This window comes from Phaenicophaeus curvirostris, chromosome 20 (genome assembly GCF_032191515.1).
Source record: "Phaenicophaeus curvirostris isolate KB17595 chromosome 20, BPBGC_Pcur_1.0, whole genome shotgun sequence".
Taxonomy (NCBI): domain Eukaryota; kingdom Metazoa; phylum Chordata; class Aves; order Cuculiformes; family Cuculidae; genus Phaenicophaeus; species Phaenicophaeus curvirostris.
This window is the reverse complement of record NC_091411.1, coordinates 9,029,101-9,053,718: the sequence shown is the minus strand read 5'-3', so window position 1 is coordinate 9,053,718 and position 24,618 is coordinate 9,029,101. Positions and strand designations below refer to the sequence as shown.

General features: G+C 41.8%; 2 protein-coding genes across 2 annotated transcripts in view; one reads left to right on the top strand and one right to left on the bottom strand.

The window, feature by feature from the left end:
- Positions 1–12,638, bottom strand: part of STKLD1 (serine/threonine kinase like domain containing 1) — a 13,584-nt gene extending 946 nt beyond the window's left edge. Inside the window, exons 1-19 of the mRNA XM_069873642.1 lie at positions 12,430–12,638; positions 12,149–12,185; positions 11,454–11,546; positions 10,928–10,972; positions 9,625–9,699; positions 8,896–9,000; positions 8,627–8,697; positions 7,932–8,047; positions 7,345–7,457; positions 7,083–7,243; positions 6,500–6,630; positions 5,776–5,859; positions 4,857–4,973; positions 4,157–4,291; positions 3,126–3,254; positions 2,192–2,320; positions 1,186–1,314; positions 558–695; positions 205–284 (exon numbers count right to left, since the gene is read on the bottom strand). Coding sequence (XP_069729743.1) covers positions 205–284; positions 558–695; positions 1,186–1,314; positions 2,192–2,320; positions 3,126–3,254; positions 4,157–4,291; positions 4,857–4,973; positions 5,776–5,859; positions 6,500–6,630; positions 7,083–7,243; positions 7,345–7,457; positions 7,932–8,047; positions 8,627–8,697; positions 8,896–9,000; positions 9,625–9,699; positions 10,928–10,972; positions 11,454–11,546; positions 12,149–12,185; positions 12,430–12,638 — 2,097 coding nt within the window. The remainder of the gene's footprint in view (positions 1–204; positions 285–557; positions 696–1,185; positions 1,315–2,191; positions 2,321–3,125; positions 3,255–4,156; positions 4,292–4,856; positions 4,974–5,775; positions 5,860–6,499; positions 6,631–7,082; positions 7,244–7,344; positions 7,458–7,931; positions 8,048–8,626; positions 8,698–8,895; positions 9,001–9,624; positions 9,700–10,927; positions 10,973–11,453; positions 11,547–12,148; positions 12,186–12,429) is intronic.
- SURF4 (surfeit 4) lies at positions 12,577–24,618 on the top strand. The gene is made up of 6 exons (XM_069873412.1): positions 12,577–12,684; positions 19,607–19,793; positions 20,949–21,025; positions 21,633–21,676; positions 22,602–22,788; positions 22,975–24,618. Exons 1-6 carry the CDS (start codon positions 12,637–12,639, stop codon positions 23,239–23,241), a joined length of 810 nt encoding a protein of 269 aa, XP_069729513.1. The 5' UTR covers positions 12,577–12,636; the 3' UTR covers positions 23,242–24,618.

Sequence of the window (24,618 nt, the reverse complement as noted above, 5' to 3'; positions counted from 1 at the left end):
AGAACATAGTGTTAAAAAAAACTACAGCTTAAAGCAAATAGCTTCCAGCTACTTATTTGCAGTAGTCAGGAACACTACCAACTCACTCTTTACCCCATATACACATAAATCTGCACTGTGTAATTCCAGCTATTTAAGAATGATAAAATCCATAACCAGAAATATACTAAGCATCTGCCCTTTGTTGCAATAACCTCTACATACCATGCTAGATGGAATATGGCTTTTTATTTCAGACAGCAGTTCTTCCATTTTCTGGGACAGCATGTCCAGCACAACCTCATCTGTAATGTAAACAGGATAGTCCATGGCTACAACTGCTAATGGTTAGGCAGGAGCTAAAGGAGAGCAGGGAGGGGACATCTACACAGAAGGCAAGATTAGATGGAGTAGTAACACTAACATCAGAGGGGCATTTATTCAAAAACAAGGGGATGAACTCCCAGTTCAATTAATCCTCCTTTCCTGAGAGCAATGAACATGTCCCTGAGCAGTGGCTGTTACACCTTATTGTCTTTTGGAGGTAGGGGAGAGGAGGAGACTTGACACCGTCTCACCATACTGAACCATCTCATTAATCAGCAAGCAGATACTTTCTACCACTTCTGGATCATCAAGGTGAACGTGGTAGGAATCTTTAATCAGGTCTATTCCACTGCCTTTTGAATCCATTATAAATCTCAAAGCCGATATTTCTGAAAGGAAAACAAATGCTACTGAGCTAATAGGTAGCTGCAGGCTGACTTATCTGTTTTCCAGTCCCCAGCTAGCACACATGTAATATTTTTCCAGGAAGTCATGTCCATTATTTTCAACCTTCCTAAAAGCTACTGTGAAGCATATATAGAATTGTCATGCATAAAAGCGATTTTCACATTTACTGTTTTCACACTGGTTGAGCTCTACCCTTTAACACAGTTGAAAACCTCATCATCAAATAAGTAACAAGACTCTCCAGTTCCTAATAGATCAGGTTGTGCTTATCTATACTTCTCTTACATACATGCTAGGTCCATGGGAAGAATAGAATTGCACCTCCCATTTCCCTATTCCCTCTTCCAGTCCCACCAGAAAAGATGAACTCAGCAGATGTCAGTCCCAGTGTTACTAAAAACTTCTGAACTGAAAAGAAACCCACTTCTGAGCTGATTTGCAATTAACAAAAATAGAATTGCAGAATGTTACCAGACAGCCTTAGAAGGCTTGCTAACGCCAGACAGACATTCTTCACCAGAACTGATCTTTCTGGGTTAGTCCTTAGTGCATCCAGCAGAAGTGCTGTTGTGGGCTCATAGTCATCTTCAGTTAAGCAACCTTTAAAAAACACAAACCCCTAAAACTTCAGTATACTCAAAAGCCTTTAAAACATGCATCAGCATTTCAATTTCTGCCTCCTGTTTCTGAAATGACTTTTTAAATATGCAATAAAAGTTAAAGAAAGCACACGGAAGCCTGCATTACAGTAGGAGAGGCCAAATAAAGTCTTATCATGAGCTGATCCTGACATCTAAGAAAAGGTTCTGATACTTTGAGATCCCCTTTCATTCTCCAAGCCAAAAGGAATGGAAAGTCCTGAATATTCAACATATACTGCTGGTGGGTTCTAGAAGCGAGACTGCTTAGGGTGTTCGACTCTGCTCTTCCCAGTGGAATGACTACAGATACAAGGCAGCAGGTAAACATATGGCAACATTCTTTAGGAATAAATTAGAATAAGACTGCAAGAACATTTCTTTTTCATTACCATGTGCACTGATAAGAATTTTCAGTATGAAATACTGTTCCCAATTTACAAAGTAAATGGCATAAAAACAAACCTCCCAGCTCATGTTGCACAACACTAAGTGTTTAAAGAAGCAAGAGAAGCAGGATTCTCAGTCTTAATAGAAGCACCAGAGAATGCTCTGCACAAGGTTCTTGTAGCTGCCACCATTACAGCAGCATTACAGCACCCACCAGCAGGATCCAGCTATACAATTGCTACAGCTTATCAAAATGAGCTTCGTTAGGGAGGGTTAGAGCAAATGCACAGAAGACTGCTTAAGAGAGGATGCAAGTTCCTAACTCTGCTGCCATCTGCAGAGCCTGCTAAGGCCAAGCAGCCTGTATTTCAGCAATCGCCCCTGACAGGCAGATGTGTTCAGCTTACCAGCCTTTTCTGTGGACAACGGACAGGACAGGGAAAACACACCTTGGAGTGACAACGCCCATAGAGCCGAGGAAGCAGACTCTGCAACTGTTCCATTCTGAAGATGCTCTTGAAGGATGGCAGAGGTAACTGGGACAGCACTTGTCAGCAATGCTTGGTCTACATTATTCTCTGAGTTACCATAACAAAAATGAGATGCATCAGTTATTTCATCAAGTAATAATATTGTAAATATATTGTATATGAAATTATATCAGTAAAACCTCAGTTGGTGATGGCATTGGCGTAATGCAATATTATTTTAGCATAGGCAACAGCAGAGCTTTCAGCCTTCCTTGATGGCTACACCACATGCCTATACAAGAACATGTCACATATTCCCTAAAAATCCAGGACTGTAGGATGATTCTGGTTTAGTTCTAAGGCAACAGGAAGACTACGCTTCCCACCTTGCCAATTACACGTTCTTTTGGAAAAGCAAGCCTCTAGATGTCCAACTCAATATTTAGCCCAGTGTTGCCAAGAGAAGTGTTATGCAAAGAAATAAGAAGCTATTAATTCCAAATGGTATTCTGATACCTAATCTAATATGCTGTTTGTACTGCACTCCCTCTGCTAAGAACAGAGCAAAACCACACAGCTGACAAACCAGAAACTGCATGCTCCTTTCATTTCTGGTAGTGCATTCATAAGCCAGTATGAACAGTCTATTAACAGGCCTAAACAGTAAAGATTTAACTTTGATAGCTTATCAGAAAAAGGATTGCTGAAAAATCTGCATTAGTTTTCACTTTCCTCTCATTTAACTGTGGACCACAAAGTTATTCCAGCAGTGCTGAGGAGACTTCTCTCCAGAAAGGGAGAACAAAGAAAAACCCTGTCCCAGCAACAGGAATGTCTGAACTCAATTAAGCACAATACCTGCTGCCTTTCGGTCACATGAGTCGAGGCACAATACTTGCTGTGTTCTGCTTACCACTCACAGCCAAGCTCCAGAGGACTGCGCAGCCAGAGAGGCAGATCTTCTCATTATGAATAAAATTTGTTAAAACTGACAGAAGGTCTGGAATTACCCCAACTTTCCTTAGATTTTCTGCAGCAACTTCTGAAAAGCAAAGACAAAGAAATTCTATAGAATCTGATACTTTTGTCCCATTCACTGTCCTCACAGACAGCACTGCTAGCTGTATTTAAACAGCAACAAACCAGTAACATGATACCATCAGCTGAACAAAAGAAAGCATTAAAACAGACTGAAATCTTTAGTAAGATGCACTTAAGCACAGCGTTCAGCACAAGTGATTCTTTCAAATGGATGTTTGGTCATACTTTTTCCCCTATAACTCTAAAATTTATACATCAGAAAACTAGGGGGTATAAATTACTGGGTTTCAAGTTATTTGCTGTTTAGCAATTCAATCTACCTCAGCATCAGAGTTAGAAAAGAATATACAAACATAGTTTGGTCTTAGACAGCAAGCTTAACTGTACAGGACACTTCCTACTTTTTTTTTTAAAATTATCCTCTTGCTGCTAAATCCTTCTGTAACCATTTAGGAAAAAAGTCTTCTGATAACTGTTGAATTGACACTAAAAACAAGTAAGACATACTACAAAAATTTAGTAATAAGTCTCAGGAGAAAATCCAAAGTAGAGGAATTAAGAAGAATGGTTCCAAGTCACCATGGCCCAGCCAAAGAATGAATCCAGGTTCTATGCACTCATTTTCCCAATTACAAACTTGTTCAGTTTATATTTATTACCAAAACAAGATCAACCACAAGACCATTCTAACACACAATTCTGGAAGCACCCAAAGCCTCAGCAGCTTATCGTATACTTCCAGGAGTGTTATCTTACTAATATCTAGTTGATCTTGTCAGTATTACTGCTATTGAATACCTACAAACATCCGCATCTCAGCAAAGTAACACGTTCTGCATTATATCTTGGGTAGGATTATAATAAGCAGAAGAATATTCCCCACACACAAGCAAGGTGACCCACCACTGGCTGATATCATCATCAGTAATGTGCAGGCCAATAAAAGTAACTCTTCATTTTCAGTGTGTTTTCTCATTGTCTCTAGCACAGAGCTGGCCACGTTCTCACCCAGGGCCATCACCACATCCTGTTCTAGAGCTGTCAAAAGCAAACATTTGACCAGAACAAATATTTCAGTGGCTTTGAATGAAGTCAGACCCCCCTCCCCACTGTCATCACAAGCAACACATTCAATTAACAGAATTTCTTAACATATCCAAAAGTTAAAGTCTTCTTTTCCTGAAACAATTCTTACTGTTTTCAAGCTCATATCCTTATCAGGTGTTATTGGGGTAAATTGCCAAGAAAGTGATAGAAGGTACCACATAAGAGACCAAATATTATTCTATACTTCTATGGTTTGAAATTCAAATGCCAGAAGGCTTGTGGTCTCTTATTTATGCACTCTAGTAACACTCTACATGACATAAGCTTGGCAGCCTCAGGTTAGTAACCTGTATTTAAAATTAACACGAATAGAAATCATGTATGCCAGTCTCAAAGTAAATCCATGAGAATCCAGACTTAAAGCTGGTTAACTTCCTCTATTAAATTCATCCACTAAAATAATTACTGAACCTATTTCAAAGTATATCTGCTACATCTAACTTTAGAAGAGTTAAGCTGTATTACCCAGCACAAGTTGGAAGTCTCGTAACTGTACCTTGACTAAGAATTTCAAGCAGTAAACTGCAACCATCTACTTGTAGCTTGATGGAACCTATGTGAGTTTTCATGGCAAAACTGATCAACTCTGTGAACCTTAGCAGATAGGGCAAGGCTGTGGGGAAAAAAATTGAGACAACATTCAGTTACACAGCTTAGAATGCTCAGTGGGTATCTACGCTCTAAAACACTAGAGCTGCAGTTTCAAATAAATCTGAGTCCCTATGGACAATGTGATATGGCAGAAAAACATTCCTGAATCAAGAAGAACAAAACACAAGTACAGATAGAAAAATACAGAATAAATTTCGTAGTCTCTATGGGAAATGTCTCTCATGAAAGAAAGCTAGAAGGCTATGAAAGTTAAGTGTTGCCAGCACGTTTCTCATTAAGGCACACTTGCATTGGTCACAGGTCACGTAGCAAGTCATGGGGCAGAATGCTGTGCATGAGCTCAAATCCATGATTTTCAGAAGCTGTGGAAGAACATATTTCACCAGGTCTCCTAGTTCCACAACGGCTTTGAGCTTTCGGAATAGCTAATGCAGCTATTCAGTGAATCCACAAACAGATGATAAAACGTTGAGGAAACTCTGGATGGGTTTTAGGGATCCATTTTGAGCACCTTTTCAAATATTTGAGCATTGGTTATGGTAAGCCACGGTGTGGAACTGCCAAACAAGTCAGCTAGATGCGTGCATGACCTTGTACAGTCAGGAGGCCCGAACGAGAAACCAAAGATCTATTTGTTCTGTTATTGATAACCAAAGACTGCTTTACTACTGAGGAAAGATTTCTTCAAGAACAGTTAAAGATATAGGCAACTAAGGAAAAAATGATTCTTTCTCCTTATTGCTCCTTTTCCTCTTCCTATTATCTTAAAATGCAGGGGAAGAGCAGAATAAATAGTGCCTTACCATTTTTATCTCTTACAAAGCTGGCAAGGAGCTGAATGGCTTGAGCCTGTACTTCTTCTATATCCCAGAAAGCCTGCATGGATTCTACATAAAATAAGAAAATTCTTCTAACCATTTGATAGAAACACTTATAAAAGCACTCAAATTTTCTGTATTTGGTGCAAGATGCAAATGAATAGAAATGAAATTAATGTACCTTGTGGTAATTGAAAAAGCTATCCTTAATGCATCAAACATTTAAATATTAAGGTGTTCTAATTCATCTCTGTCATCTGTGAGTTTGGGATTAATGTATTTTGTGGACCTGTTGAGATAGTCAATCAGAGCAGGGATAGGAGCTTTAAATGCATTAAAAAGCATTTAATAGCCTTTGATAGCCTTTTCAGAGTAAGAGAATATCTTCCTTTCTTAGAAGGAAAACAATGGAGCAGATCCTTTGTTGGCATAAATTGGCCAATAAGATTAAATGTTAGAAATCAGGCAAAATAAGTGGAGCTCCCCAGTTTTGTAAAAAACAATCTCTGACCTCATTTAAGCTGTGCCATAAGTACGGGTGGTAACCTTATGAGGTCATAGAGAAGGGTGCATAGTGATCATTCTTCCAAACACCACTCCATTTTATGCCAATTAAAATGAATGTCCAATAATTCATTTTCATGGAGAATATAACACACTGGTTTATTTCCTATGAAAGTCACTATTACATTAAACTTTTCCTTATTACCTAGAACACTTTCGATTCCTCCCTCAAGGAATGTATCTACTATTTTGGGAGGCAAGGACTTTTTCAGATTTACTGAAGAAGCACGAGCAACAGTCAAGCATTCCTGAATAAACGGAACATCAATCAGATCCCTAGAATCACAAGGGACAAAAGCAGTACCAATAAGTTAGAACTAACAAGTTACAAAAGAAATTCTACAGGCTTTGTTTCATTTTTCTATAAGAAAGCTAATAATCCTCCTTCAAAGACTGGATTAGTTTTGACAAAATGTACACATTTTATTTCAAAAAGGCTAATAAAAGAGCTCACATTGAGCAACCCATGCTTATGCTTCAAGTTAATCACTTGTAAAATTGTGTATAACACAATTTTATAATGCAACTCTTCAAAAAAGGACACCTACACACATCAGAATTCCCACTTCTGAATGAACACCAAGTCTTTGACTTTAATAACTTAATTTGTCAAGGCAGTAGATCAGCAACCTTGACTCAATCTTTCACACAGTCACTAACATCCCCAGCTTTGTGAAGGGAGGTGGAGTGTATGACAAAAAAATAAAGAGAAAGCATCCAGAACTCACTTTACTGCAGGTCTCATGCTGGGCTGAATCTGCAGCATCATAAATAAAATTGGAAATAAAGGCAAAGAGCCATTATCTTCACTTTGCATTAGTGTCAGAATTCCCTCAAGACGGCTGGTATCCTCTCTAATATCCTGCAGTAGTGAAATTACCTCTTGCGCCTGTAAAGAGCACAGTATCAGTAGAGCTTTCACACACTCATTTATAGATATCCTGGTGGGCCCGTAACATTTTCAATCAGTAATGAAATGCTATTACATACATTCAGAACAAAGCAGGTTGTCATGTCAAGCAGAACACAGCCTAGAGACCAGATGTCAGATTTGTCAGTAAAAGAAAACACAAATGTTTCTGGAGCCATCCAAGACTTGCTATCTGTTGAAATAAGAATCACATGGCAACATTGCTGACATCATACTATACACAGCTTTTGATTGCACATGCATGAACTGCAGGCAATTGTTTTATGTCTAAAAATAATTTAGAGATACTCTGCAGAGATGAGATATTTTTTACTGGTGATTATATATACCACAGATTATAAAGCATTATAACCAATGAACAAATTTAAAATGTTACTGCATTCTGTTACAAGCTAAAAGGATTCCAACTGTATCTGTTGCAGAGTGTCAAGACTCAGACATCTACACTATTCAATTGTGAACACAATGTTGCAGGCAACTGCCTATGAATATCCCATTTATACCTTAGAGGTCAAATAGCGTAACATGGAAAAGGGGGAGGAAAGAATTTTTCCCTCTTTGGCTGCTTTTTTACTTCAGGACTAAAAATAGTCACCATAATTGAATCTTAAAAATCAAGTAAAAATACAGTAAAACAAATATCTACTTTCTTCCACTCTTATTTTCCATTTCATCTCATCTGTCATAAGTGTTTCTGTACTGAAGTCGCTAAGCATGAAGGATGCTTCACCAGTCACAAGTATGTTTGATGGCTTGAGATTTCTGCAACACAAATATTTTCTGTCAGCCTGTGAAATTAGAGTGCAATGATACATAACAACAGCTTCCCAGCACCTTTACTCATCAGAAGGCTTGGAGGGTTTTTTTTGGAGTGGGATGGATGATAGGGATGGTGAATGGTTTGGGGCTTTTTGTTTGTGCATTTTTTAAACAATATAAATGATAATCAACTGAAATACAATTTCCCTCTACTTAGAAACGCTTTAAAATTTGATTGTGACATTTATCAGAACACAGAATGCAACAGTTGTATACTTGTGTATCTAAAGTAAGAGACATTGTCCACATAAGCATTAAGAGACTGTCAATATTCTAATATTAAAATTAGTATTGGAATACTATCACATTCAAAAAAAGAGATAACATCTCATTCAAATGAGATGACAAAACAAGAAATAGATTACTTCAGAAGTCACTGAAAACTATATATGAAATCCAGACTTTCTACCTCCTACTCTCCCCTCTTGAAGAGTAAAATTCACTACATCTGAGCAAACAGCTGTGCAGAACCACCAATCACTGCAAAGAACAGTGACAGAGCAAGAAATTATTTCTGCTCACCTGTGGAAAATGTTTTGTTTGTGTATATAAAACAAAGCATCCACCATCTGTCCCAGAAACCTGAGCATCACCTGTTGAGGGGAATACACAGGGATGTGTGATGAACAGTAACTTCCAGAAATCTTTTGGCAGATAGCTTCCAAAACCACCCTTCAGCAAAACACTGTGCTTTGAAGATTTTGGGGAGGACTTAGAGAAGGGGGGAACACAGAAGAAACAAAAGCAGTAAGACCATCCGTTCAGCCAAATGCCTCATCTGTACTTTTTACCACGTCTGTTATTTTTTCTGACTTCTGCCTCTTTTCCTTGATTACAGATGAAAGATCTCCGTGGCCCGAGTGCTGCATTACCAGGCAGAGGAACAGGGATGATATCTGTAATAAAAGATTACACCAAAATTGTCTCCTTTTTTTTTTTGCAGATAATTACACATCCAATAAGAAAGATTAAATAAAGCACCTGGTCAGATCAGTGAATGCGATGTTCACCAATACCAAGGTGTTCCGAAACAATTAACCTCTCTCACAGAGGAGATATTTACTTTCTTTTATAGAAAATATAGAAAGCTTGCTGTTTGGGTTTTTGAAAAAGAAAGGCATAATCAAGCATCTTATCTGAAGCCATATGGAACAATTCAAGTCAAACATATCCGTAAAATCAACACAATTTTTTCCAGAGCACTGAATAAGATCCTTAAATAAGTCAAGGTTTCTAGCTTCCTATAGTCTCCTATGAAAGGGTTTTCACACAGGTGGGAGAATCAGTATTGCAGTGATTCAGATCAGAAGCTGAATCAGCACATAATACTGCCATGTGATGGGCTCCAATCCACGTGTCTTCACAGCTTTTCAGCCTGTTTATTCAGGAATTGAAAAAGCAAACTTATTTCAACATTTAGCATCTTACACCAATTACCCCAAATTAAGTCTGCAAGAGCAGTTACACACCTACAACATTAACCACATGTTTCCATTTAACCAACCCCATTTAATTCTCACCTCATTATCCCAAGTCACAAACAATTCCTTATAAGCACAAACTTTTGGATGATGAAGTTTCAGCAAATCCATTGCCTGCATAGAATGAAAAATAGAGAGCTTTCTATAGCTACACAGAATCCTCAACATTAACAGGACCTCAAATAACACCCTAAGACACTTCTTGAGATGTTCACATCACATGTCTGATCAAATTCTTGCAACGTGCAAGCTCTGTTACATATCTGCATGCAGAAGTATCAAGTTAAGGAAAATATTTCAGTAAGACTCTACTAAATATAATGCTATAATAGCCTTGAGATTCAAGGATATGAACTCAGCCTTAGGAGATGTGTAAAACAAGCTCTTTCAGTTCCTAACCTCCAAATCTGAAAACACTTCTTAGAAGATCAAAGTCAAGATTATTTTTCTAACAGACATTAACCCCTAAGCAAGCTTGAACCTCAGAAAATATGATGACACTACCAAGATGCTTTTCTCCTTTAAGTTCATTTCCATATAGGGCTCTAACAATTATAAATTACTTCAGCAAACTTGCTGATTATGTGAAATGTAAGAAGAATTTACCTTACTGCCTTACAGTTGTTTGTTGCAGCATAGATAGAAAATAAAAGCCATGCTCCCAGCTGGCACAGCTGCTTTTATTTCAATAGACACATACAGCAGCAGTAAAAACAGATCAAATTATCAGTAAAACCAGTCTCAGTACACAAAGAGGTCTCCTCTGCACAGACATGTATTCTTATCTTCAACTGCAGATATCCTGCATAGTGGACACTGTGAGGCTAATACATCATGTGCTACTTCACAGATTTTCTCACTAACAAAATACCAAAGTTCATTTCATTCCTGATGTTACTTCTTACCCAAGGGATTGAAACAACTTTGTACAAAAAAAGTACAAAGGAAGAAAATCAGTCAAACCATTCACACAAAAAAGGTCAACTCTGAATAATGAAATACGCTAACTAGGAACCGAGTTCTTAATAATGAACCCTAAACAGAAAAGGTCCTCCTTCAGCTTAAAGGCCAAAAGGATGAACTTTGCTCTTCATCTTTAGCACAAAACGAATACAAGGACTACCACCTGAGAATCCTCTCCATTTGAGCCTACATATTCAAAGACAAGAACAATTAATGTGAAATCCTGTCCTGAGCTCAAGCAGAGGGCAGGGAGAACACCCCTCAGACAGTCCTACCTGATTTGCATTTTGACTATTTACTTAGCTAACCCTTGTAGAAAAACAGGCTTTGTTCTGATAAGACTTTAGTCTGAAGCAGTAAAGAAAAACAGCACTGATACCTCCTTCAAGGCCTCATTTGCTTGCTTTTCTTCAACGCATTCGACCTGCACCAAATAAAAGACAAGGATGAGATTGTAACGTAGGCAATAAGTCAATTTTTAGCTAGAATAATCGTGCCAAGATGACTGGAACTACAAGTTGTGTATGAATTGGCATAAATTTTCAATGAGGGCTTCAATCTCTAATGTTTGCAGCAGTCTTGCTGCTGGCAGATAGCCAGAAACAGTGCTTTAAATGACTCCATGACAGCTCCTTCTCCCACACTATCAAAGTAGGAGTAAGCTGAAGTGAAAACATATGGGACAGACCTATATAAACTGCTCCCTTTTCCCCCACTTCTAACCTCAATGTTCTGGTAAACTAATAGTAATCTTTGATTTCCAAAACAGCAACACAGTAAGATGTAAGCCTACTGTTAACTGGTGGCCAAACTGCCTCATGTTTGTCTTTGTTACTATCAGAAGGGCCCATAGAGACAATAAACATGCCCACGGTCTCTTGTTTTCCTAGCAACCACCTGCTCACCTGCTTTATTACATACTTCTCTGCACCCTTTTCTACTTCCAATTCAGCCACCAGCATAGTACCCAGTACCCCAGGCTGGAGCCGCTCCAACACCTGCAGGACAAAAAAGAGATGTTGAGCTTCAAGAAGTGGAACAACAAAAATCAGAAATTGTTCTAAATTGCTTGCCCACAGGCACCTCAACTCTTAAAAGGCACATAGACCTTCTCCTCCCACCCAGGAAACTCCCCCTGCTGATTACAACATTCCCAAGGCCACACATACCCTAGCACTTCCCACCCTGAGACCATGCAACCTTTTCCCTCAGAGCACTTTACACCCACAGCAAGGCCCCACAGCCTTCTCAAGGCCACCTGCACTCCTCCTACAGCCACTTACACTCCTTCCCCATGCTCACATACCACTCCTAGGCTACCTACACCACCTTCACCCTCCACTAACCAAACCCCAACTCCCCAGAGTCATATATGCCCCTCAGACATCACCTTATATTTCTCCATGGTGATGCAGGGCCTAGCTAGGTCAACCCAGAAGGACCCTCAGGTGCAGAGCAGCAACTCGGCCACTAAGAGCAGGTGCCAAGAGGACAAGGAGAAGCGAGAAAATAAAATAAAAGGGGGAAAAAGAAAAAAAAAAAAGCACAATTACAGCCCTTGAGCAAGGGATGACAGCAACGAAGAACAAACCAACCCCACATCCACCACGCGCTCCTTCAGGCGGGTGGCGCGCGCCCTATTTAAAGGCGCAACCCGGAAGGGGCGGGGCCTTGCGTGACCACGCCCACCTCCGCCCTTCCGCCTCGCCCCGCCTACTGGCCTCGCCTTATCCCGCCCCTTCGCGTCCTCTGGCCACGCCCCCAAGGTGGCGGCCACGCATCCTCCCTCAAGCCACGCCCACCCCGCCTTCATAACTACACGCTTCCCTATAGCCACGCCCCTTCCCTGTAGCCACGCCCCCTTCCCGATCACGCCTTTACCCTATGGTCTCGTTTGCTGGCCCCGCCCCCTCCGGTGGCCCCGCCCCCTCCGCTGCCGCCCGCGCGGCGCCTTTAAGGCCTGGCCTACGTGGCAGCAGCAGCGGCGGCGGCGGCGCGGCCAGGCCCGGCGTTTTTCCCCGTCCCGCCCTTCCCTTCTCAGCGCGCAGAGCGAGGCCAGGCTGGGCCCTGGGCAGCGACAGCAGCGCCATGGGCCAGAACGATATCATGAGCACTGCGGAGGACTTCGCGGACCAGGTAAGGGCTGAGGCCGCCGCCCTGAGGGGGGGGAGCCGGGCTCTGGGGGCTCCCCGGCCTGTGGGGCTGCTCCTGCCCTCGTGGAAACGCGCCCTGGTTTGGGTCAGAAGGGGCCTGAAAGCCCACCCAGAACTTCGTGGTCTGCGAAACCTCCAGCTCCTCGAGAAAAGCAGAGTGAGAAATGAGATTTGTACGGGAGAGATGGTAAATTCCTCTAGGAAAAGTCACCCCTAAGCGTAAGGTTGAAGAAGGGCAGAAGCACAAACAAATCTTTCCTTACTTTTCATCTTATGGGCAGGAGCGGGAACTGCTTTAATCAGGGGATACCCAAAAAAACGTTCTCATCAAACAATGAGGTACCTATGTGAAAGAGGAAAGATTCTTTGTAGCGTCTCTGGTTTGTAAAATCTGTGTCTGGATGATACTGGTTTTTTCAGTGATTGTATGAAATTTTGTTTATCCATTGATTTTAGTCTCATCTGAGTAAAATGACAGGTTAAGTTATAATTTAAAAAGTAGAATCTAGTTCCAGTTATAGAGCTGCTTATGGCACAGCAGATTTTTTTCCCCTTTTCATCTGTACTATGGTAGAATCACAGAAAGGTTTGGGTTGGAAAGGCCCTAAAAGCCCATCTAGTTCCAGCCCTTTTCCATGCGCAGGGACACCTTCTTCTGGATGAGGTTGTTTCAAGTCCCATCCAACCTGGCCTAGAACGTCTGTCTCCAGGGATGGGGCAGCCACCACTTCTCTGGGCAGATTGGGGCAGGGTCTCTCTACCCTTACGTGAAAAATTTCTTCCTAGTGGAGAAGCAGGCAAGTTCCCTGTGGGAATGGGGCTTCTCCTTGTGAAGCAAGTAAATGAGAGGAGAGCAGGAGGCTGAGGTGCTCTCATCTCCTTTCAAGGTGTCTGGATTGGGAAGTAGGGCATAAAGGGGTGTGGGAAACTGGGGTGGTAGGAGGTGGGAAAAACAGAAATTCAAATCCTGACCCATATCTAGAAATCTAGAGGCTTCCCAGCATTGTAGTGCTTTGCTTAGAACTGGGGCAAAAGGACAGCGAAGGAGCTGATGTGTTCTTGTTATCTCTCTAACATTTACTTCAGTGGAGGCCCTTACAGATTTCCCTATTAAAGAGCAGTTTATGATCTCCTGTTCTGTGTGAGAAGAATATTTTGAGTGTAAGTAGCTGATCTGCTGCTAGTGGCGTTAAAAAGATCTTCACTGTCATGATGATTCATCTAATTGAAAAGAAGAGGCAGCATCTAATTGTATTTATCAAGTTTTCTTGAAAATCTGTTTCTGGGTGGTTCTACAACTGTGGCTGTGGAAGCAGTGTGAGTTGTGCAGGATTACGTGCAGCTGCTCTGAGGGGGCTGTGTCTTCAACTGTCACTGGGAAAACCTGTTCTGCACTCCCTCCCCACCCCCAGATGGAAGACTCGTTTTTGGAGACAGAGCTTCTGATGGTGCATGGGGCACTGAGTTGAAGGGATGTCTGGATCATCTTTGTCAACCGCTGTTTACTTTCTGCTCTGCTCCTTTTACAGGAGAAAGTAAACTGTAACTATAGTGTTCAACTCACTTGCCCAAATTTACAACAAATGTCCTGACCTTTTTATAACACCCCTCTATTTATTCCTGTATGACTATTTCTAGGTGTATTTAATGCCTCTTTTTTCATACTACTGAAAGCTCCTTTGTCCGCATGAAATGCAGTTTGCTTCCTCCTGAAATGAGTTTTAAATGGCACAGCTTTATTTGTGGTGGGCCACATTCTATTTAAAGATGAGTCTTTCCTTTACCTGCAGAATTCGGGGTGTTTGCATACACTTACCCATCAGATTGGTGTTCCAAGTGACTCCTTTGATAACTGTGGTTCCAAATAGCAGCCTCATAGCTCAATTGGGTGCTTTCAGTACTGAAAATGCTGCTAAAACTCAGTGTCACACCAGCGTAGGAGTGGAGAGCTTTACCAAACAATAACCTTTGGTATATATTGCAAAGTGAACGCTTGGCATTATGGAGGCTGTTAGTTCATCTTGGATGAAAAAAAAAAAAATTTGGAACACTTGAACTGAAATGATGTTGAAACTCCCCTCGATGGAGGCGGAGATAGGGAATCTGGACACCGGATGTTCTGAGAGCTGAATGTGTTCTCACTGCTAACCTTACTTTCTCCACTCTGCTAGTGTTCAAGATGTAATGAGTCTTAATTTCTATAGCATAAAAGCCCTGTGGGACAATGTCACAGCTCCTTCAACAGCTTATCAGCAAGTACTGAATGTCTCTTAGAAAAAGCAAGAATAATCTGTTCCTTAAAATCAAACACTAAACCTTAACTTTTCTCAAATACTGTAATTTCCCGTTGAATTAGCAAATAATGCCTTAGATGCCAAGATACTCAGCAGTAACAAGTAGCTCTTAATCCAGAGGTGAAAGTATGGTCTCACTGAAAGCTGTCTGTGCGAAAGGGTTGCCCTACTTCTCTCAAGGCCGTTTCCCTTTTTTTTCTCACACTAGCACTCTTCTGTTGCTGGACTGGAAAGGTAAAAAAAGTTGTTTTTCCCATTGGTTCCAATTATTTCATTGTTTAGGTCAAGCGCACACCAGTGCTGGTGGTGAGGTCAGGAGAACCAGCCGTTCGTTCGGCTTGGCCGTAGCTGGAGTTCGTAGTCCGCAGGTGCACGATGCGGTTTTCCACTCCCTGTGCTGCTGGTGGAGGAGGCAGCTACTTGGTGGGGGTGAGAGGTGGTCCTTGGTTTGAGAGGAGGCAAATTAGTTGCTATTGGGCAGTGGGAAAAGCTATTAAGAGTTCTTAAAGTCCAGGGGATAAAAGAAATCGGGATCTCTGTTAAGAATGATGCTGAACTACAGGCTTTGTTTATTGGCTTGTTTTTAAGCCACATAGCAGCAGCCAAGTATTATTAATTAAATAATTTACATACTTGGAAGTTAATCCCTTTTTTTTAGTGATTCTTGTTAAAATATCACATGCTAAGCCCTTCAGTGCAGACACCCTGTACTGCTGACAGTACCATACTGAAAACAGCTGTATCTGGGGCCTGTGCTGATTGCTTTTAAAACTGGTTCTTTCTCCTCCCTAATCCCCATAAGAGGGAGCAGATCTCAAGCAACTTTTCCAGTATCCGTAATAGTCTTCAGGAATGTGGGTGCCTGGTGTTTCTGCTGTTCTAAAAAAGAATTATGGACAAAAAATGCAAGAAGACTCTTGAGTCACTGTAGTGCAGTGAAAAGGCTGTAAGGGACATCCAGGCTCTGGGGGATTTATTTAATTTCTGAATATAAATGCTGGTGGGTCTTGTTCAGCGAATTCTGACATCTCTGTATCTTATTTTACAGAAAAACAGGAGGGAGAAGAAAACATTTTGCTGTTAGTCTAAAATTTTTGTGGTTTGTGTTAAAAATCTGAGTTTGGAGTCTGTAATCGTGTCGTGTCAGTGCACTGATCCTTCATCATTATAAGCTAAAAGGCCTGTTCTGGTTAGGCTGGGAAAGAATTTTCCCCACAAAGAGAGGTAGCAAAATACAAGATAACTAATAAATATTACTTTAAAGATCTGGTTAATAAATAGCCTTGTTTAGAAAAAGGAATTGGTATAAAACACACATTGGAAGCGAAAAGTTTTGTCATGAGAAATCTTCCTGCAATTAAACCTCTGATTAAGACTCCTGGTGTTGTTCTCATGGGTCAGAGCTCTCTTCCTGCTTTTTGAAATATTGGGGAAATCCTCCATTCCGAGTTTTCACAAATAACTTGTAGATGTCAACTAGCCCCATGTGGTGGGTGTTGCTGTCCCTGGGATGCTCTCCACTCAAGGAGATTCTACCTAAACCACTTCCTTTAACATATCAGTGAAAGGAAGTGGTTTTCTCTCTGCCGGAGGATTGAGCATCCTGTTCCAGAAGAGATCACTGGTGTCCCAGGCTGCTAGCGGTCACCGTCTTCCTAGAACAAAGCAATCCCTTAAAGGAATACAAGTTACGTATTCGGAATGTGCCTTTATGGGAAGCTCTAGACAAATAATGCTGTGCAGCCCACAAGAGGGCTTTCTGTGTAGGTGAGCAGGCTGCTGTTCATGACCATGATCCAAACTTCCCTGATGCAAGTACACACACGTATGCACACAGGAGAGAGCTCTGTGTTTGGAGAGGATACACCTAAGTGACAGCAGAAGTTCCCACCTCCTGGCTGTGTTGTTCTGTAATTATGCTATGGTATGTGCAACTCTAACAAAGTGGACTGGATCTTTAACAAATTTGAATGTTGGAGGTGGGGGGAATATATTTTAGAAAGCATGATAAGAGTCAAAACAAAATAACTTAATTGCCTTTCTTTGGGCAAGATTCTCTACTGGTTTGACTATTTCAAGCCTTCTTTTGGAAAGGGGTTCAGAGCAGAGATTTGATTTAGGCATCCCTGGATTCTCTTGTGCATCTCTGCTCGTTGAACTAAGAGGAGCATTTGAATCTATCTTTGCCTTTCTAATCCTGTTAGAGGGGGAAGGAGTGACACAAATCCCCTCTGGTGTACGTTAACTTGGCTGCCAACACAGAACCAGCTGTTCTTCTTTAAAACGGTTTTACTTCAGTGTTTTGTTGTCTTTTCTCAAGATATATTGTGTCTTGCAAGGAGACAGTGGATGCTAAGAAGAGTTGATGCAGAGCCTGTAACAGAATAAGCCTCCCAGTTACTTGATGTCATGAGTTTAACACTGCCACCTCCATCAATCTCAACAGGCTTGCATGTGTTGAGCTTGGAGTGCACATTTCCAGTCCTGTGTCTTAGCTGGATATGGCTGTTAAGTGCAGCTCCTGGTTTCCTGTGTGTGCTGCTTTCATCTTCTTGAATTGTAAAGGAAATAGGAAGTGGTCTTGAGGTGCAGTGCTTGAGCTGTGTATTGTTGGTGATGTGTAGGGACAAAACCAGGGTATCTAGTAATGTTAATTCAGTCCCACTTCCAGAAACTTCCTATTTCTCTTAAGTTACTGTGTCCTTAGAACTTAACACCAAAAGTTAGTTAACTATTCTCGTACTTATCACATAACTGTTCTTTTCCTTTCTCTCTGGATCTTAGTGGCTGGTTGTTCTTTTGGCTTGGAGTTTTGTTCGTGCAGTCTGTTTCTGAACCTTGTTTACTTTAAGCTTGCTGTGTACAGGGATTTTGACTTGTGTGCAGCTCAGTAAGTGCAGCTACATGAGTTGTGGATGTCCAAAGATGATGTGTTTTGCGATAAGGTTGCTTAGCACTGCGGCTGCCTTAGTCTTCAGTCTTCCTGACTTGTCTGAAGCTGATTGGATGTGTGCACCCATGTTTAATAACCCATGTTACATGCCCTCTGTATGCCACAAGAACAGGTAAATGCTAAATGCCTTGTTGGCTTCTTAACTTGGGCTGTTGGCTGCAGTTGGGCTTCAGAGAAGAGGAGGAAGAGATCAGCTGGCGTGACCCACTTCAGAACAACACAGAGGAGGCCTCGAGGCAGCTGTCCTTCCCGATGTTTGCTGCTTTTTTCAGCCTTCCCACAGCAGTGTTTTTTCCCTTTTCTTACAGATGCCCAGCACTTGTCCTCTTTCATTTCCTTCTAGACCAAAGTTGTCTGTTCTGTGTCTTGATGAGGCAGACATACTTAACAAATTACTAATGGTTTTGTGCTGTTTCCAAAACGACTTTATCCTTAGTATTCCTCAGCAAATTTGCCCAAATGCAAAGTGAAATCCAGGAGGGGAGAAAGCTGTAAACAAGATGTGTGTCTCATTCAGTGACAAAGATCACAAATTTCCTTCTGACTCATTCATCAAACTGCTAAGAGGCCTTAAAAAAGCCTGAAGTGGCAGTCCTGAGTCAGAGTACAGCTGGACTCCAAATGCACTTGATTGACTTGAATCTTGACCCTTAGACTCTGGATGTGTGCGGTACAACTCCTGCCATTTGCTCTAATGTTAACTCTTAAGTGCTGTGTGGCAAACTGGGTGACAGTCAAGCACTTCTCATAATCCAGAGGTGGTCAGTTTTCCTGTGCACCTCACAGTCCTATTGTGCGTGCTAGTCCAGGCCTTGTTTGACTGTTCTGTGTCTGTTCCTGTATAATTACTGTAATTGTAGAGCAAACTCACCGGCGAGGCTGTGGGATGAAGGGGTGTGTGGGACCAGGTACATCATGCATTTCTGAGGCTCGGTGTCTGTTGCATGGTGATATAAATTCCTTTTAACCATTACACTGAATTGTATACATAAATGCCTATTTTATATCTGCAGAGGATGCCATTTTTACTGGCAGTAGAAGCTGTGTGCCCTAGCACAGAGGGTAGAGGGTGCACTGATCTTGCAGCTGCTGCGTCTACACAAGTACAAGTGCTTTGTGCTGTTGGTTTTCTGAGCAGTTAGAGGGAACGAGCTTGGCAGAAAGATTATTAATGTGTTTTAATTTTTACAGACTTGGTCTTTTGTCAGCCTGACCCTGTTTGTGACAGGGTGTTGAGTGCCTGAGTATGTGGGTGGGAGTAGGATTGCCCTTTCAGCTCCTGGCTATCTGATAGCTGAGCTGTAACGTGAAACCCTGAGATAGACAACTAAAACCAAGGTCAGCCTTCATCTAGTGAGAGTTCTATCAAAGCACAGTTCCTGTTACAAAGAAACATGCTGTTGGATCCTGCTTTTCTGCAAGTCCTTGTCCAAAATTCTCTGAGTGGAGCATGACAACAGGTTTCCTCCTCTGCTGCCAAGCGTTTTGAAACTGGAATGGGGAAGAATTTCATTAAATCAGTTGTAACACTGTGTTTCTCTCTAGATGTTAATGACAGTGTGTGTCTGACCTCAGAGCCCGCACAGTGAATGGATCTGTTATGCCTTGACTATCGCCCTCCCTCCTTTCCCCGCTAACGATGCTGTCTGCCTGTGCAGTTCCTGAGGGTGACGAAGCAGTACCTCCCTCACGTGGCTCGCCTGTGCCTCATCAGCACCTTCCTGGAGGACGGCATCCGCATGTGGTTCCAGTGGAGCGAACAGAGGGATTATATTGATGGCACGTGGAACTGTGGCTATTTCCTGGCCTCCATCTTTGTGTTCATAAATCTCTTCGGACAGCTGAGTAAGTGGCTCTAAGGCTGTTAAGGTGGATGCAAGAGCATTCCAGTGTGTCTGCCACCCTTGCTGATGTAAGCGCTGTGAATCATGTACGCACGGGACACATCACTGGTTTCTTAGTAGTCATTGATAGCTTAGAACTGATAGTACCACATGTGCTGAATGAAAAGAACTCTTAATTGACCTGCATCAGCCTTTCCTGGAAGTAGTCTTAAGAGAATTTCTTGCAGCACACTACCTCAGAGCTAGAGATGCCAGGAGTCCATTAAGACAATCTGTTTTCAATTCTGTGCCTCTGTCTATAAACTCGTGCCACACCCCTGAGTCCTCTAAATGAAATACTCGTGTTTTCTTAAACAGGGCAGTGTTAAGACTTTCTCAGTCTGTTGATTTTATGGGTATTAATCTCAATAGCAAAGTCTTAACCTGCAGTTGGTACACTTAAGCCTGAGACGTGCTTGTGTCAGATTTTCAAAGCCCAGGAATCAAAATAAGCTCAGAAGCTAAGCTTCTGTACATGTGTTAGGTGGACTTGGGGTATTAGAAATGAGAAGTAAAATTCTTTTCTGTTTATATTATGGTCCCTGATCTACTGCTCTTGATTGCTCTGCCAAGTTTTTTGTCTTGTGTCTGGGTTTAGATTTTTATACCCTCATGTTTTTGAGTAGAGAGTCAGCTTAATTTAATGTAGTTACCAGTCCTTGTGTTATAGTGGCAAAGGCTGTCGGTGCTTTGCGACAGAAGACTTGAGAGGATATAAACCACAAGCTTTCAAGGAAAAGGAGTGGAGCATGTTTGCCCTAACAGTTATCTCATTAAAAAAGTAGAAAATCCATGATGAGTTCAGATTCTTTTTAACTTCTTTTAATACTTTAACGCCATTAAATACTGTACAGTGCTGTGTGTCGGGGACTGCATTCAGCATGGGCTTTCCCTTGGTGAAATAAAAGATACTCCTGGAATTATAAAATACCTTAAAATGCACTAAAACTTCTTGGTTCGCAAACTGATGTGTGCCATTACAATTTCCTGCCTGATGTTTTCTGTGGCAGGGCTGAAAGAAATCAGAGTCTGCTCAATGCAAAGCAAATTTGCATTCTTGCAGCATTTTTCCCTGTGCAAGCCAGAAGTGTAACTGTGTTCAATTTCCCCAACTCAGGCGGCTGTATCCTGGTGCTGAGTAGGAACTTTGTGCAATATGCCTGCTTTGGACTGTTTGGAATTATAGCATTACAGGTAGGAGGCTTGTCTTCAGCCCTTCTAAACTGTCTTTCACATTTTCTCTCTTAGCTCTAGTTTTACCAACATTATTTAAATACAAATCACAACCCTGGAGTTCTCCATGCTGGCCTAGTGACAGTCCTCAATAGCACTGAACTATTTTGCTTCTTCTGTTCTTCTGACAGGCCCAATAGGTCCCTGGCTGTAATTGCAATTAGTCAGCTGAAGATGTTGATTCAATACTTGACCTTGACCACTTTAGCAGTTTGCCTTTATGTCAGTACCATCCCAGATGTGGAACTTGCAGTAGCTTTGGCCTTCAGCACACAGTTTTTGTAAACGATTGTCCCCATCACAAAGGATCCAGGCTGGCAGCATCTTTCCTGTTCAAAACTGATTAATTTTTTTGTGGGGGCTAATGCACAGGTCTAATTCTGGCTTCTATTCCCTATTTCACGCTGACTTACCAGACCACATTGATGTAACCTACCTCATTTCCTTCAGTATAACAGAATTCTAATTGATTTCTGCTACGGATAGTACAGGCTTGAGATTTGTGACATAAACTTGTAACTTCAAGGTAATCTAGATGGTGTTTTAAACTGTTTTTCTCTTTGCCTAGACTATTGCATACAGCATTCTATGGGACCTGAAGTTCTTGATGAGGTATGTCTGCTTCTTAAAGGTTTTAATAAAACAATCAAAATTGTCTGTTGTCGGCAGAGGAAATTATCTTTGTAGCTACTATTGTAGAAAGATTTTACAAATGATGCATTAGCATTAAACAAGTAATGATAGCACTTAAAGGAAGCGTCAGTATAGTCTGTGTTAAACCACATACAGTAGGCTCAGTGCTGCAGAAGGGAAAGACTAATCCTAACCCAGGAGGATTGAGGTGTCGCTGCTACTGACCTCCTTGCTGAGAGCTTGCAGACAACTGTCTAGACTGATCAGTGAGCTCCTGTTATTTCCTAAATGGCTAAAATAGCAACTATGTGTATGCGTGACTGAAGCCATTTTCTAGGGAAACTAAAGCCCACAGATACTAAAGTGTCTTCTGGGATTTTAAATATTGAAGACAGGATTCTTAAATGTGAGCTTTCTTGTCACATCCTGAGTGATGGCTGCTTTTACCTTTTCACTCCTCTCCCCTGAGGGGAGAGCAGGAGCAGCACAAGAACTGTGCTCTGGGCTTACTGCACCCCTGTAAATGTGTAACTTCCTTTAGCAGTGCTGCTGTTCTGTTTTCTCAGAGCAACCTCTGAACTGCTTTGGCGTCTATGGCTAAACCTGAGGTACAGAGTAACTTCCACACAACTAAATTTATGCTGTAACAGATGCTCAGCAGCTGTGCCTGATTTCTCTAGCAGGCTGTACGTGCCTGCTCAGGTTTGTGTAAATCATTGTTGGGCACAGCGCTGCTGTTTCAGCTGTGAAGTCTAATGCAGACACATCCCAGGGTGCTGAGGTGGTCAGTGCGCACCAGCATGCGAATTCCTACTGAGCTGAAATTATCAGATAAGATAAATCTATAAATCGGTGCAAGCTGTAGTAAAATGCTTCCTCTGCCTCCATTTCTGTCTTTCTGTAGGAACCTTGCCCTTGGGGGAGGTCTGCTACTGCTTTTGGCTGAGTCGCGCTCAGAGGGGAAGAGCATGTTTGCTGGAGTCCCTACCATGCGGGAAAGCTCTCCGAAGCAGTACATGCAGCTGGGGGGCCGCGTGCTGCTGGTCCTCATGTTCATGACACTGCTACATTTTGATATGAACTTCTTTTCTGTAAGTATCTGAATACAATACCAACTCCCAGATTGGCTGCAGGACCTATCGATGCTCATCACTTATTTTTCAGTAGAATTAATATTTAGAAAACTTACTTAATCTATGCCATGACAACTTATCCGTACTCTGTTCTGATGCTTATTTTAAGGTCCATATGTAAGCTTGTGGGTTTCTTCCTTGCAGATTCTGCAGAACATTGTGGGCACAGCCCTGATTATCTTGGTGGCAATTGGCTTCAAGACGAAGCTGGCTGCCTTGACTCTAGTGATCTGGCTGTTTGGCATCAACATCTACTTCAACGCCTTCTGGACCGTCCCAGCCTACAAACCCATGCACGACTTCCTCAAATACGATTTCTTCCAGACCATGTCTGTAATTGGAGGGCTCCTCCTCGTCGTTGCACTGGGCCCTGGCGGAGTCTCCATGGATGAGAAGAAAAAAGAGTGGTAACAGGAATAGCAACGCTTCTTGGGACATAAACATATTAAGTCCAGAACTGATTCTCTATGGATTCAACAAAAACTGCCAACATTTTACACATACATGCCCCCTTCCTTTTAAAGGCACAGATGTTTTGAATTTGATTTACAGTGGCACCAGTAATATAATAGGTAAAATCCTATTTCTTCAAGGAACGTTGCCTAGGCTTAAACTAACTTCCTAGATTTGGAACTAACCCAAGGAACCTGCATTTTGCTGATGCTTCAGTGAGTTGCAGTAGAACGGTTGCTATTTAAAGTCAGCAATGCTTTAAAATTTGAAGTACTGTGAATGGATACAGCTGTGTCATTCAGCGAACTGTTGGGTTCTAGCTATAACTAAAGAAGTGGATCCCCTTTCTCACCCTCCTCAAAGCTGTCTCATGCATAAGGAGTTCCATTGCTGGTTATAGCATCACTTAGCATGGTGGAAAGCAGCATAAAAAAAAAAAAATCACTGGTTCTTTTGCTGCTCAGAGTCCTGTAATTCCATTTTGTTTAACAAGAGGGGGAGGCCTTTCCTGCCCCCAAATAAAAGACAAAAAGAAAACCCTGAAAGTAGTTTCACTCCCCTCTAGGTGAAAAAAGGGAGAGGGTTTTCTAACATGTCCCAGTTCTACTTTGAGGGGAACAAGGAAGAATCCTGTATTGCTAATCAGATTTCAAGAAGGAAGGGGGGAAATACTCCTAAAGAGACAGAATATTAGATTCTGTTAAAATTCTGTGCCAAAAGAACTTTGTTCAGCATTTTTTCCCCCAAAGCTGCCCCTCATGAATTCCCAAGCAAAGCAAGGAGCCAAGTTGTGCTGCAGGTTCTATAGTAAAAGCTCCTTTCTGCTTTTAACCAGCTTCCATCCACGTATGTCCCAATTTCACATCTGAATTGCAGGTTATTGGTGAAAGTGTCTTCAGAATTGCAGAAGCCTAGGCCATAAGCAAGCAGCCAGGGATGGAACTTGTGTATTTAGAGGGAGGAGCTCCTCAGTGTACTGGTGAGGAGAGAGGAAGGCCCTGTTTTCACCTCAGTGCCACAACCTCTGTGCCATGAACATGCTTAGTGCTGCTCAGAGGAGGCGTTTTGCCCTCTGCTAGTCAACTAGGTGAACCCATTTCACTAGATCATGGAAGAATTCTAGAAAGCATGAGCCCTACCACCTCGCTACCATCACATTGATTCCTTGCACTGTTGTCTCCCTTAAGAAAGCTGCTCAACTGTTTGTTCAAGGAGTAATTCAGCTGAGCAGCTCCAGCTGCTTACCAAGATTCCCTGGTAAGCTGAATTGCCCAGGTTAGCGTCCTTAATGGTAGCATTTTAGGAGTGAGAACTAGGCTGGGAGAACTTATGACA